The following is a 15,311-nucleotide window of genomic DNA, read 5'->3' as shown; positions in this document are numbered from 1 at the left end:
ATGATCACTCAATCTGAACCACCCTGTCAGCATGATATAAAAATGAAATAATGGAGCATATGGGTGTCACTGTTGATCACTGAGAAAGTGTATCAGATTCAAATCGTGTCAAATCAGGTGTAGATGTTGTTAAACAAATGTATATTGTTCACTACATTTTGAGGGGATTGAAAGATGACTTTTGTGGTATTCACTTAAGACAATCTCTTTGTAGAGCTTAATTCAAAACTAAGGTTGTAAATGTGGAACTTGAACACCTCCTACTTTTGAATGAACTCCTCCCCTCTATAACATGGTCAGCCTCTTTCCATATTGTTCCTTTTTAAATCCAAATCCATTTATGGCATAGGATGCAGGGGTGCTGTGGGAGGGAACAACATTTTTGAAAAAATACACTGGATATTTACAAGACAAAATAAGTGTGTGTCTGTGAGTGTGTCTGTGTGTGAGTGTGTCTGTGAGTGAGCGAGGGAGGGGGGGGGGGTGTTTACAAAAGTTAACATCAGTGGTAGAGTGGACTTATTTAGTCCAGAAAATGAAATTCTCAAATATACAACCACACGCTGATGGGTAATCATCTGTAGCCTACAGGGCAGGGAAGACATTTTTTGTTTAAAAAACATAAACATGGCATGTGTGGACATGGCCCAAGCATTTCACCCATTGGTTAGAGAAACGTGTTTTTCCCTCCAGGCTGAAATTCGCTCTAATCCCTCTACTTGATCCTATTGCGCATTTATGCATATACTTTATGGTGCCTTTTTAATAACCTAGTGTGCCCTTATTGTTGGACACATATGCCTAAACAACTTTAGTCTATGAGCTCTATATCATTATTAAGACAAACTATGATCAGTCCAGGGTCCGGAATTTTAATCAAACACTTACGCATGCTGATATAAAAATGAAGTACTTTGAAAACGCGCTGTCCTGCTGGAGAGCGCTCGCAAGACCAATCGCTCAAGCTGAAGCACTCCCGATCCGCTGCTACACGATGTCCACATCTTTGCTTTTGCTTTCAGTCCTTAGGTCGGATTTCACCGTCCTCGCTTGCATCGGTCCGCCATTTCACGTTTTTGTAAAAGGGCTCTACGCAAGTCGTGTCATGGAAGAACAATAAAAACGGCCTTTGTTTCAGTGCGCCACCACTGTGGATGAAATACCAAACGAAGGCACGGACATTTTGTGATTCACCGCGCTTCCTAAATGATATCCATTGCGGCGGATTAAATTAAACACAGTTAGTTTATTTGTCATGTTGTGAAAACTGCACAAATTTCTTAGCAAAAATCGGTCCATCTGGCTAAATTGTCAAATTTGAATATTGATCTCGAACTAAGTCCCTGTTCCTGTTTTTTCGCCCTTTTTTCACGTAGACAAAGAAAACGAAAATGCAAAGATGGCGTAGCCTACTGGCGTCTTTTTATTTGTGGACATTAAGTATGAGCGCTTAATTTAGGACCCATTTATTGAAGAACGTCAGCCATGTTTGTTCACACTCTGGCTTTTGTCCTGTCTGGTTGTCTCTAGTGCCCTTGTTAACATGCCGGTGCGATCATGGAGTCATGGCTGTCGCTAACGCTCAACGCCTCCTGGGGGTGCCACTGTTACTCTTGAGGAAAGCAATGCTCACTAGCCAGGCAACTATCCTGACAACCTGTACCTGTTAGAGGTCAAGATATAGCATGCGCTTTAGTAGCTTAAAACCAAAAGCCTGGGAGGGCTATTTTGAATACAGTCAGATATAGTGGCCGTTTGTGGTTTGAACCTCACATGTGTGTGTGTGTGTGTGTGCGCGCGCGCGTGTGTGTCTTTAAACTACATTTGGTATAACATGTTCTCACTTCCTGTGTGATCTAGAGGGTTTAATATGTAAAGCATATTCAATGCATAGCCTACATGTTTCTATTGTCTGTGTTCATTCATTTTAAAACAAAGCCATTCTCTACATTAGATCGTTTTTATCTCACCGATTTGTGCATTAGCACACATACCAAAAGGGGTGAGGAAGAGGAGACCATCACAAAGAACCCTCAGGACATCAAGTGCCTGTGCCTGCATGACTGTCCTGCAAGTTGCATGACAATGATGGGGAAAGTGTTGACACTGCTTAGTCTTGGTCCCTCTTTTGGGACTTTGACATGAAAAGGGTTAACTCTGGCCCCCCGGCAGGTTAATTGGTTTTATGATTTTGCCTTTGTGAAGAAACAAGTTGGCTGCATTGATTATTCAGGCAAGTGCAGCCCCTGTGGTGCGAAAGCTATCTTGAACATTGTTTAAACAGAGGGGTCCCTGTTCTTTTCCCAGACATGTTAGATATGCCCCTTTGATTAGCCTGACTTTTCCCTCTCAAACAGATCACCTCACACAGAGAACATAAAAATGCTGTCTCTTATCCATGGCAAAAAAAATTAAACGGATAGTCTCTACTCCCCGCAAATAAATTTGGTGGTCTCTCTGTCTTATATCATTCCAACTAACAAAGGCTATTTACCACCCCTATTAACCCCAAATCCACATAAAAGTAAATCATGGTTTAATGTGATCCCATTAAGTCCAGACCCACTGAAGAGGAAAATTCCAAGGGCTGAATAAAAGACTGCCTGTATAGGCTATGCATCTGAAATCTGAAGGAGAGTATCTCTCTCCTGCTCCTCCAAGGGCCTCAGAGTCACAAAACACATACTCATACACACAGAGAGGGAGAGAGAGGCAGACTATATCTCAAGACACTAGATGGCAGTAAGTGCTACAAACCTCTGATTTTTCTGTCCACTTAAATTAAACATGCTTAAAACAATAATTTAATTTGTAATATAGTAATCTCTATACTCGATTGGCAATGTGTTAAACAAATTACAGATGATGATGATATGATGAACATACATGTAAGTTACTGGCCTGTAGTCATAGGATTCCAATTCCATAATCACTGATATTAATTACTGTTATTACTATTAATTACTATTATTTGTAACAATAACTAATCGGAGAAACATTTGCCCAACATTGTTATGTGTCCCTTTTTACATGTTTCAAAAATTCTCAGATGGGTATTAAATAATATCAGTCACTGTGACATGTGAATAGTAGGCAATGCATAAAAAAACACATTGCCTGCTTAACCAGTCCAACCACTTGTATATCATTAAAAGTTAAGGATTTTTGGTGGTGTGCCTTTGCCACTGTGGATATGTCTTATCCAGTATCACCACAAGGGGGTACCAGAGGGTTTAAAATTGAGGCTCTGTCTTCTCCCTCCTTTCAGGCTTTCTAAACAAATCTGAGCTTTCTATCTAGAAGCCTGCTGGGTTTATCAGATTTGCAACCTCCACAGAGCTACACTTGCTGCTCAGAGACTAACATTTGCGATTGGAACTTTCCCATCCTATGACGAACAACAAAAAATGCCATTGCCAATTTGCCATGGCAGTTTGTTTATTTATCAAAGACAAAATAATTGAGCAATCTTCACAGAACTAGAACTTTGGGCCTGAACAGCAATTGTCCAGTTGCTCTGCTAAATGCCATAAACCTTTTTTGGAGTTCCTGTGATGAAGACAGTTTGTTTAATTTGGGTTTCATTCAGGGTAAACCAGTGATCAAAGTCTCACATCACAAGTTCACTTGAAGCACCACCCCCATTCCAGCTGGAGTTGATAGAAAACCATTAACTTTTTTTGGCAATGGACAAAAAAGTTGGGTCAGCACAGCCTTTAAACATTTGCTAATTTTGCTCAACAAATTACGATTTTTTTCACTTCAACTTGTGGCATGATACTGTGGCATGATTTCACTTCAAATGTGGCATGATACTGACCGATGTTGTAGACAAATATGTAGGAGGTGCGGCCCCATGATCAGATGACACCTAAAGATCTCCTCATAACTAATATGATGGCAAAAAAACATGATTTTTGGATGTTTATGTCAGAGAGCAGCCATACCTAAAGATGATGTGGTAATTAGTGTTTGGTGAAAAGGAGTCCAATATACCTCCCTAAGTGACCTGATGAATATTTAAACAGGTGTAAAAGGCTGGAGCACTTGGTCCTGAGGATGACATCTGCTACATAGTGACCTCACTCCGTGTGTGTGTGTGTGTGTGTGTGTGTGTGTGTGTGTGTCAGTGTTGGGCAAGTTACTTTAAAAGCGTAATGCATTATTTATTAGTTGTTACTGTCATCTCAAAGTAATTTGTTACATTACAATATTACTGTCTTTGAATTGTAAGGCATTACACTACGTTTACATTACTTTCACCAAAATAACAGAAAATATATGGATTTGGTGTTCTCAATAGATCTTCATGTGTTCAATGCAGCTCATTACACGGCAGGAGGTGATGTGGTATGGCATAATGACTGAGCTAGGCTTAAGGCTAACAAAAGAACAATATAATGGTTGCAGTTATGGCTCATGGGACAATGTAGGCCCCAAAGGCCAAAGGTCGCTCACAACTTAATATCGTAAAATATAGCCATAGTGAAATTGTATGTTGACTTTAAATGGTTCTCATCATTGCTGGTTGCCTTTCCTTCCACTTACAGTGGTGTAGACTTAATGCAAATAGTTTGAGAATAATGGCTACGATCTTTGTCTGTAAAAGCAACATTTTAGTTATTGTCACTGCTTAAAATGAGAAGTATAGCCTAACCATGTTAGATCTGTTGCATGAATGGCAGAGATAACTCAAATTCCCTTTCTCTAAACAAGGCAATCAAATTCCAGGACCAGCATAGATGACTTTTTTTAATTCTTGGATAATCTTCTCTGGTGCTACTTGAGCATTTCTCAATTTTGGATTAAAAAGCAAAGTAACTTCAGTTACTGAGAATTGTACCGAGTAAAATATTACTGAAATTGTATTGGTAATGCCTTACATTACTGCATTACAGCAAAAAGCAATGCATTACTGTAATTACATTACTTTTTTAATGCATTACTCCCAACACTGGTGTGTGTGAGAGAGAGAGAGAGAGAGAGAGAGAATGAGTGAGAGGGTGTGAGTGTCTGCATACTCTGGGTTTGTGATACAAAACTACAAGCATAGAACATTAAACCACCAGTATTTTTCTCTTCCTGTATAAATTATTGTTTTGATGATGATCTCTTAAGTATAATACTGTATTTGGGCTTCAATTAGCTGATTAGAGAGTAATCACACACACTAGTCCACTTGATTTCTCTGTGTAATAGTGAATAAAGGCATCGAGTTGAGAACTTGGTCTAACCATACAGAGTAACTAGGATTTTCTTTAAACACCAGGACAATGGTGCATTTCATTCACTCAAACAGTACATAACAGTGTTAATCCTTCGCACCAAACCCCTCCTCTGCCAGTCACTTATTGTGTTTTGGGTTCAATATGTCGGCTCAATGACAGTGCAAAAGGCCGATGCAGAATGCCATATTCAGATGCCAGAGCCGTATTCACTTAACCACAGCTGAGGAGGGTGCAGCAATACCTATGACATAGTAATCTGAGGCAAACTGGTGAAATTATTACAGTACCAAAAATTGTATTGTATTTTGTAAATACCCAACTTTGCTAATAAAAGCTAAAATGTATGTCTAAAATGTGTCCCACACTCTTTTAGAACAGTTCGAAATGTATAATGTCAGCAAATGTGTGATCCAGGAAGTATGTATTTAGAAACAGAGAAATAGCTTGGCGTAGACACTTCCCTTTCAGCTCCTGCATTTGGTAGTTCACTGTTCCTGGTTATAACATAAATCCCCAGCAGACCACTGAAATACACGTGTGAAGCTCTACTCTTCCTCTGAGGCAAATACTGCATGGAGTCTTGTTGACATCACAAACAATGACTGGTTTATGAAACATCAATGATTTGTGCCCTTAAGGAAAAAATAGAAATACAAGAATTGTGGCATATATGTCCATTTCACTCACATGTATGCGTTTACTGCCATAATGAGGAAACAGCTTCCCATGGTGTGTTAGGTGTGATCACATTTAGATAAAGTGGGGCTCAATTGTATCTCTGATACATAGGTTGTTAAGGTGAACCACAGAGTAAGAGAGGACAGATGTGATCCAGTCAAGAGGATAATGGGATCTCGGGTCTGTACCATATCAGACCTGCCCAGTGGAAGATGGAGCTGCAACCAGCTGTCCAGCTCCAAGCATCACCGCTATGTCTCAGCTCCAAGCATCACCGCTATGTCTCAGCTCCAAGCATCACCGCTATGTCTCAGCTTATCTCCCAGCCCATCAAGAATAGGCCACACCTGTTTCAACAATCTACAGACATTTTATTTTTGCATTTGTGTTAGGTTGACCTCCACAGTCCTTTCATACAGGCACTTTTGAATTTCTCCCCAAAAATCCCATAAATAATGTATTTCTGAGATCACTATCTCCTAAAAATACATTATCAGATCTGACATTTGAGAAACATTTCACATTAGGGTTACACTTAACATTTAATTGGCTCTTTTGAAATTACAATCTTTCACTGACATCGTTTTTGACATCTCTCTTTAAGATTTTTAAGTAAGCGATGATCCATTTGAGAATATGGGAAAGTAATGCACATTACAAGATTTATAATGCCAATATGCACCAAATTGTATCTCTCAGTTACAGATATGAACAGATTATTCTTGTTGAGAAAATCAAGGCGCTATGGTTTGAAAGTGAAGTTTCACATCCTACGCCTGACAGTAATGATCATTTAACCACAGAATAAGCATGTGACAATCATTTACTTGAAGTAAACATAAGGCCTTACCTTAAATGCAACAACAGCAGAGTGAAGAGAGATTCTTCAAGTGCAGCTGGAATGCCACTGTCTGTGTTTGGGTGTGTTTGGGAAGTCTCTGGCTACTAACCACTAACTGAATTAGCTCTGTGACTTCTGTGGTTTTATATGTTGAGCTGGCCACATGCTGGTTTTCCCCTCGTCTCACACAGTGAACTTCAGCGCCATCTAGACACTCCTCCACTTGAGGTATTTTCCCTCCATTTCAGAATGATGCATACCTCTGAATAACAAACATGATTCAGGATGCCAGCTCTGACGATCTGACTAAATGTGGTCTCGCAGTTCATCCTGTAAGCCACTGATATGAGAAACAAACACAACAGTGGGTAGGTTTTAGTTCTACAATAATGTGACCAAGTTTGAAGGAGCATGTCTGCTCAAAGTGTGTCATAGGATGGCCTGTAAAGAATAACGTCCTACTACAAAAAGTCCACGTGCCCACATAAAAAATTCTGAGTATGCTATGAAAATGGCTACCGTGGCACTTTTCTGAATATAAAATACAGGGACAGTTAATCATTAACAGCAAACACTGGGAATTTGAATTAACTCGCATCAAGATACTGAACAAGCACAAAAGTTTATCAGCTGTCATCCCTGTTCTCTACCTTCCTTACCTCAAGGGGTTTTTGACAAAACATGTATCCACATTCCTACCTGCACGTCTGGAATGAGCTGAAAGAGCAAAGGAGTAAAGTTCCATGTTTTAGTAGTGGGTATGGCATCTAAGGTAAACAGTGATGTTTAATACGTTCGAAAACATATCCTTTGAGTCATTAGCATGGGTAATACATTACGTGATACTTGCAATTGTACTGACAAGAGTTGCGATTCACTGTCAAATATGTATAAAAACTATTTGTATAACCTATAAATATTGCCTTAATCTACTTTGCACTTCTGGTTAGATGTAAAACTGCATTTCGTTACTCTGGTATTTTACTGGCACTGCAACAATATAGTTGAAAGTCTTCATAATGCAAAACCTGGATAACTATGATACATATGATAAGATTGTGATGCCCTTTTCTTACCAAACACCGGGAGGAGGATGGGTGCAGTTGCTCTGATTGATGCTTTGCCATATGAATGATCCCATCCTTGATCCCTATAACTCTCTGTTCAGAGGTGTAGAAAACAACATGAGGTAGAGGTATCATAGTGTGTTATTACTCATTTCTAAACTCATTTATGGATCCACCCACCCTGCCTAAACTGCCAGGCCAAGTGCTCAACTCAACTGGTTGTAGTCTCACAAACATGCCGTTATCTTCCCAGGAGCCCCCCCACACACACACACACTGTAGGCTATATTAGATGTCATGTGACAGACATGTATGCTGTTATACTAGTTTTACTGTAAATGTATTATTTGAATTAAATTGTAATGTATAATGGTTATATGATAATAATCCTTTAAAGAAAAACAGTATCGGATTTCTATAAGGTGTCAATGAAAACAATGGCTCCCGCATACATAAGTACTGTTCACTGATGTTTGAAAAGGGGAGGGGGGCGTAAAATGTTGAACGTTATGTCCACACACAGGAGTTGGCTGTTTCATTCAAGGTCCTCTACTTGGCACATACCAGTGACAACCTTCCTCCTGCAATATTTACTCTCTCTCTCTCTTTCTCTCTCTTTCTCTCTCTCTCTCTCTCTCTTTCCCTCTGCCTCACTCTCATGTAATGCTTAGATTATTTCTGTGTAAGATCTTCATTTTAATTATGAAGATTTGACGATGATGAACCCCTTCAACTTACCAGCCATTTAAAAGGAAGTAGTCAACAGATAGCTCCACCTCTCAAACTTTCTGCTTCCTCTTCATGAGATGAAAAACACACATGTGAACCCATACTTACTGTGTACATGAGATTTACATATATCTAATCCTGTGCACCCCTACCTGTCTGTATGTGTAAAACACTGAAAACCACTAAACAATTAACAATCTTCTTAATCCACTGCTTACAAGGTTTATAAAGTATAAGTCATAAAGATCACAAAACACACACACACACACACACACACAATGGCATGTGTGATACAGCACTGGTCTGTATGAGAACATGGGTGAGACTGAAAATGCTCCTTGCATCTGGCCAGTGAACTTGCAGCATGGGCTGTTCACACCTCCTCCATCTCCCTGGCAGACCCGCCCCACGGTGTGGTGTGGTGTGGTTGAGATGTGGGTAATCTCTGCAACTCTGCAGGTTCTTCAACTCCATCAGAGTGAGAGCTTCTCATATGCGTGGTTGTTCATTGCCTACTCATGAGGAAGTGTTCTGTGTGTTGTAGCATTTCTTGCACGAGTCAGACTGCCCATGGGCATTGCATGGCAAGAAGGAGAGGTTGGAATGCAGGGCATTTACACACTGGTTCATAATTGAAGATAAGATGGACATTTATTGTTTGATTGATTTATTATGACCAAAGAACCTGTTGGTACTTGTTGGTATTTGTTGGGACCCTCATAAAGGGTTCACATTTTGTTTGGATGTGTTGCTGATCGGATCATGAATGGCCACAGCAACTAAGAGGAATGACCAAAGAATCTGTTGGTAGCCTATTTGTTGGTAGAGAACCCATCATGAGTGTGGTGGGGATGGGTCTGGCATGCCAGACACCACTCATAAGCCTTCTGGAAGTGTCTTGGGCCTAATTCAACAAACACACTTTGTTGGTGATTCTGTTTTGGACAGTAAATGGTTGTTGATTGGCTGCTGTAGGAAATCCCCTACCTATAGCAAGGAACACCTCTCTTGTCTAAAATGCATTTACTATCAGTGACCTATATCTAAGTATTTAAGAAAGTTTAATTTATTGCCATTTTCTTTGGTGCATGCAGTTTGGTCGCTGTCAAGACATTTTGTGAGACTCAAAAAGAAAGGTTACAATTTGTAACCTACTCCACTATTTAGTCAGATTTAGACTATGTGTAAAGTCGGTGTGTGTATGTGAGTATGTATCTGAGACAGAACAAGAGACAGATGCTATGATTCTGGGAAGCCGACTCACACCTTGCCAAAAGTCGTATTGTGTTTTTACATACTAATTTGAAATTAGGCACACCTGGTTTGCTCTTCACCTGTGCATTCGCAGCAGGAAACATTATGCCCTTGCTGTAAAGCCGATAGCTTATGCTTTTACCCTCTGATCCATTAATATGCGTTAGTGTGGTTGTTGGTAGGTCCGCGCAATAACGATGATTTAGAAACACTTCTCGTTATCCTTTTATTGGGTTAAAATTAGGAGCAAAACACGGACACTGACCTCAAACTAAAATCTCCACTCGTCAGACTTGTCACATCTGAGCCATGTACAGATCCAGTTTCCAGGATTTACGGGCTACTGTAGGTCCCCTTTTGGTTGATGTACATTCTACCCAATAGCAGTACGCAAAGCGTCAAATCTCCGTTTACTCGATTTTCCCACCAATCAAAGGTGTGGGATGAAAACATACCGTCACTGAAGTAAAATTTGAATGTAGGTTATGATGAAGAGTGCTTCTATCTCCTCCCCCTTGGTCTGAACCGGTTGCATCAAGTGCTTTGTCCGCGCCATATGTAGCCTACTGCTAGGACAATTATCAATTAGATCTGCCTAAGCTTAATTTGGCCCTTTAGGTTCATTGTCGTGTAGTAGGCTAATCGCTACTCACTCGCGTGTTTTAACGTATCGAAAACGATATGTAAATTATTTTACTTTAATTAAAAGATACGAACGTTTTGACCCCTTTCTTTGTTTTTGCCTTGCTTTAGGCTTACAGAAAGGAATAGTGTGGTTATGAGTAACGCATCTGTATTACGGCTGCTGGTTGTAACTATGACTTTCCTGCGCCCGTGGGCTGCATTTTACGCATCGAGGAGACTTTCATTCCAAATTGACGGAAAGGGGAGGGGCTGTAGTCTGGTGAAGACTGGATAAAAAGTACGCGCCTTCCGAGCAGCCCACGGAGTGTTTTTATACATATACACAATTTCCGTTGTAAATACCATAGTTAGTGATTTCTGAATTGACCGCAAACTATCTCCAACTACTTGACGCGAGCTCACTCTACAAGAATAGTTTTGGTTAAATTGTGACACCAATCATTACAAATAGACGTGACATCGTTAATGTGTTATTATTGGTTGCTGCTTAATTGCAGTGCAAACTGGCATTCGATGACTTTTGGAAGTCTTTGTCGAAATAGTCTCACCAATTCAAGTGGAAATTGGGTCTAGATATTGGTAAAGTGGAAATTTGTTTTAACTATTGAGCTACGTCTTTGGCAACGGTCAAACGCGAAGGAGATTGTTGAGAGAGGTGTGTCATCTTGGTTTGGAAACACTATCCATTGTTCCACTTCAACGCGTACGAAACACACCTATTTGGGATTTCTGACCAACCATGTAGACCTCACTGCCTTTCCACCCCGCCCACTAATCTATATTAAAGCCTCCTCCATCGCATGCTGAAAGCACGGCCACATTAACAGTGATCTACAGCGGGTTGCTTGTGGATTATACTTTTGTTTTCGGTGTCCTGTATCATACTAAAATTTAACATAAGCCATGGCAGACACAAAAGTAGACTCCGCAACTGAAATCTCCGCCAAGGTAAGGCTTCTAACACAATATCGGGTTTTCCTCAAATAGAGGAATTTTGAAGGGTTCCGTAACCCAGATTTTATCCGAGCCCCATTCTGTAATTGCGATAAACTGGAGAGGATACTTGCGAATTTTCAGTCACATTTGGCTTCGAGTTTCATGGAGAGAACGCAGTTTTGCGCTTAAGTCATTTAAACAGTCTAATGGTCTATTTATTCATTGTAACTATCTTGCTCCTGCCATAGCGTACAACCCATTCGCTTGCTTTCATTGTCCGTAGTGTAACAGTCTGCGCGGGTTCTTTGTTTATACAAGCGTGTCGGGTGTTCTTAAACAGCAACGCTGCTGATTTCAGTCTTGTCAGATGTACTTCTTGTGTGTTTATGTGATTTAGGCCTGCCCTTGATTGCCGCGAATATGAATTATAATAGCGTTATGACTGAGACGGCGTGTATAGCTGTTCTTTGTCAAACTGTTTCCAGCATCGAGACTAGGAGCCTATTGCTGTTGTAATTTCGGCTGTCGGCACTGTTTTGACTATCGGTCACGAGAATGTACATGTACACTGCCAGAATTATGGCATTATTTGGAATAAATACGGCTGTTAACTCGAAAAGCCACGATGCTTGGAAAGATGGACAACTTTTGCCGGTTTTCCCCGGCCGTGACTGAAGCCCACAGCCTTGACATGATTGATGCGCTCTCATCCCCCTCATACTCATTCGTTTTGACTTGGGCATTTCGGCTTTGATGTAGATGTCTGTAAATGGTACCCAACATCGGTTAATTTAAAGTAGGCCTACGGTAACATTCGTTTGCGCCGTAGCCATAGCACAATCACATTTCCCAGCTTCGTAGCGCTATTCGTGTGGCTACACCATTAGGATGCCTGACAATTACAGAATGAATCGGAACTGGAGCCTGAAGGCTCCGCTGGAGCGCATACCTCTTAACTGATGAGTGCTTTTAATAAAACAGAAAAAAGACGAACGGAAATCAGGTTTTTGGACTACATGCGCAATTGCTTGAACTTCACAGTGTAGCCTACGTCCGATTTATTTGAGCCAAACCAGTTTAGAAGGGGAACTGTACACTACTGCGAGTAAAATAAGATTGTAAATGTGACCTGTTTGCGATATCTGAGGAAGGACGCTAATCACCACAAACCTGAACGCGTAAAACAGCCGAGTCGCGAGTGCTATTTTCGTAATAGTACCTCTTGTCTCAGCGGGTGGGCTATATCAAAAATGACCTTATCAACTAAACATTAACCCTTGAGTAACCAGCTGCTCGAAGCGAAATGTTGTCTCGTAGCGGAACGATAATGGGTAGGCTTAATCAATAAATATCCAAATTAACAGAAGTCACGACATACCTTTTCCGACATACGATATCCCATAATTTAAATGTCTATATAAATCATTTATTCACTCAAGTTAAGAGTACTTATGTAGGACCCACTGTATTGTTGGCTAATTCAAAGAGACGGCACCACGCGAGGGAGCTTATAAACGGCTTAAAGGCTAAAGATTAAGCTATAGGCTATAAACGAATTGATTAAAACCATTTGGTCCGCATATGAATATACCACGCTATAAATAGAAGGTGTGTTGTCACCTTGAAAGCTTTTTCATTATTAGGCCAGGCTTCGATCGTTTAATATAAAGTTGTTTTGGGTAGCCTGCTCGAGTGATTTAAATTAAATGTTGTCTGCGCGTCTTATATGGGCGCGTTTATTTAGGTCGCAAGTTTGTGCGGCCATGCTTTGGTCCCATTGTTTCGGAGCTCGTTCTCAATCAACCTCTTGCTGGTTCTGCATCAGAGTGCCCCGTTGTGGTATTTAAATAAATTATTCGGGTACGCTGGGAGTTGCAGTGTTTTCCCCGGGCGTGTCTTCGTATAAGCATATGGTGCTCACAAAACTCTCCGAACTACAATACCCATGGTATCTCAATATCAAGGTATCAGATTACAAAGCATTAAACTCGGTTGAAGTAGGCGGGAATCGGAATTGAAGCATTGAGTGGCACCAGGCAAACAGCCTTCCTAGCCAATAAGGAGAGTCCCTGTTGTGTGAGATTCCTCCCCCGCCCTCCTCGTGTGGAGGGGGCGTGTTATCAACGTCACAGATTAGGTCTAAATCGAGAATAATTGCAGCGTATTATCCCTTCCTTTAACTTGTAATGATACACAAATAAATAGTTTGGTTATACCCTCTTGTACACCGTCAGCCTTACTCAAGACCCATGGGGATTTTTTGTGTTTGTGTTTTTCACAGGATTTGAAAGAGAAGAAGCTCTTGGAAGAGAAGGAGAATGGAAAGGATGCTGCTACCAATGGAAAGGTGAGGTCCTTTGGATATGTTCAGTATCCTGGACTTGTAAACCAAATTCATTTTTAAGGTCAAATGGTGAATGGAAACCATCCCATTAGTAAGTTAGTTACTTTTTCCCTAAAAGGAGAATGAGGAGAATGGCGAGCCAGAGGTAGATGATGAGGATGATGAGGAAGTGGATGAAGAGGACGAGGATGAAGACGGAGAGGGTATGTATAAATGTTTTCGATGTGATGCATTAACTTTTGCAATATTTAGTTTTGGCAAATGTTCATCCTGGCTGTAAAGATACAATATGAAAATGTCAAGAGAAACACTTTTTTTTAAATGGATAGAATTGAAGTAGATAGTCTCAAAAGTAATCATTGTTGAGGATTGCCTAAGATTTTGTATTCTTTCCTTCAAGGAGATGAGGAAGACGATGACGATGATGATGACCTTGGTGGTGGCACAAAACGAGCAGCAGATGATGATGACGATGATGAAGATGATGAGGTAGGGGACATTCACTGAACATAACCTGAATGAAGATATTTCAAGTTGTAGGGCCTCACCTCATTGTTTGACTTAAAACATATTTGTCACTTTCCTTCAACAGGATGAAGTAGACCCCAAGAAGCAGAAAACTGATGACGACGACTGAAGCGCTCTTCCGTCCCGCTGAACTGTTCGAAGCCTCTTCAGTTCCACGGTTGGGCTTGAGGACAGAACTCAGAAAAGACATAAAACATTAAAATAAAAAATAAAAAAACATGAAAACATGGTCATCATCAAGCAAGTTCACCATCCGTGCTCAATCAACCCGACTGCAAATTTTTCTCCAGGGAGAACCACGACAGATTCCAACAAGTGTCTCGACATTCTGAACGGCAAACATAAAACTGAAATTTGTTTGTATTTTTATTTACATTTTATATTTTTGTACATATTGTTATGAGGTCAGCCACTTTATCATGATCTCCTGTGACCAAATCGGTGCTTCTGTATGAAATATACCTTGTTTGACCATGTCTCAGTTTCAACAGAACATGTACAAATCAGCATTGAATTCAGAGCATTCCAGTAAATTTTATGTATGAACCTTTTTGTTGTACCATAACAAGTTGCACCATAACTAGTTTTTTTTTTGTTTGTATGAGAGGGGTTGGGCCAAAGAAAAGGAGTTACTTTTCTTGTTTTGTGTTCTTTTTTTGTCAGCAGTTTTTGTTTAACCCGGTCCTTTTTAATGTATGTGTGAAGTTTGTTGTTCAACAATAAACCTTTTATTTTGTGAGTTGTACAAGATGTTGACCTTTTTTAAAAAGGGAGTATTGTGGCTGGTGTTTTTCTCATCACTTCAAGTACTGTCTGGAAGATAAAGAGTGGAGAAGGTCCAGTCTTGGCAAACTTTGAGTTGACTTGGAGGCATGGTGCTAGTTCTTACAACTTCCTTTTAGAATTCTCCTGGCTACAGTTCTTCACATGGAATTCCATGTTCACATTTTATTTTTAGGTTTTAATCTGTTGGGATTAATGCATTTTCATAGTGTGTGTGTGTGTGTAGATATTCCCTCACCTCTACCTTTAAAAATTAAGTCCATGCATGGATGTGTAAG

At 40.3% G+C, this 15,311-nt stretch overlaps 1 protein-coding gene and 1 long non-coding RNA gene across 3 annotated transcripts; one reads left to right on the top strand and one right to left on the bottom strand.

The window, feature by feature from the left end:
* Nucleotides 1-4,991: 4,991 nt before the first annotated feature.
* On the bottom strand, nucleotides 4,992-8,148 carry LOC125304021. Its single transcript, XR_007195158.1, has 4 exons — nucleotides 7,824-8,148; nucleotides 7,407-7,464; nucleotides 6,757-7,087; nucleotides 4,992-6,266 (listed from the first exon to the last, which is right to left on the bottom strand). It is a non-coding gene; the product is annotated as an uncharacterized LOC125304021 (long non-coding RNA).
* A 3,086-nt stretch (nucleotides 8,149-11,234) lies between these two features.
* Nucleotides 11,235-14,995, top strand: ptmab (prothymosin alpha b). 2 transcript variants are annotated; one of them, XM_048240560.1, is made up of 5 exons: nucleotides 11,235-11,390; nucleotides 13,660-13,725; nucleotides 13,841-13,925; nucleotides 14,126-14,211; nucleotides 14,315-14,995. In XM_048240560.1, exons 1-5 carry the CDS (start codon nucleotides 11,346-11,348, stop codon nucleotides 14,357-14,359), a joined length of 327 nt encoding a protein of 108 aa, XP_048096517.1. In that variant the 5' UTR covers nucleotides 11,235-11,345; the 3' UTR covers nucleotides 14,360-14,995. The 2 variants fall into 2 exon arrangements, with proteins under 2 accessions (XP_048096517.1, XP_048096433.1); XM_048240476.1 differs by having other exon boundaries at nucleotides 14,123-14,211.
* The last annotated feature ends 316 nt before the right edge of the window (nucleotides 14,996-15,311 follow it).

This window comes from Alosa alosa, chromosome 1 (assembly GCF_017589495.1).
Source record: "Alosa alosa isolate M-15738 ecotype Scorff River chromosome 1, AALO_Geno_1.1, whole genome shotgun sequence".
NCBI lineage: Eukaryota > Metazoa > Chordata > Actinopteri > Clupeiformes > Clupeidae > Alosa > Alosa alosa.
This window is presented reverse-complemented; position numbering and strand designations above follow the sequence as displayed.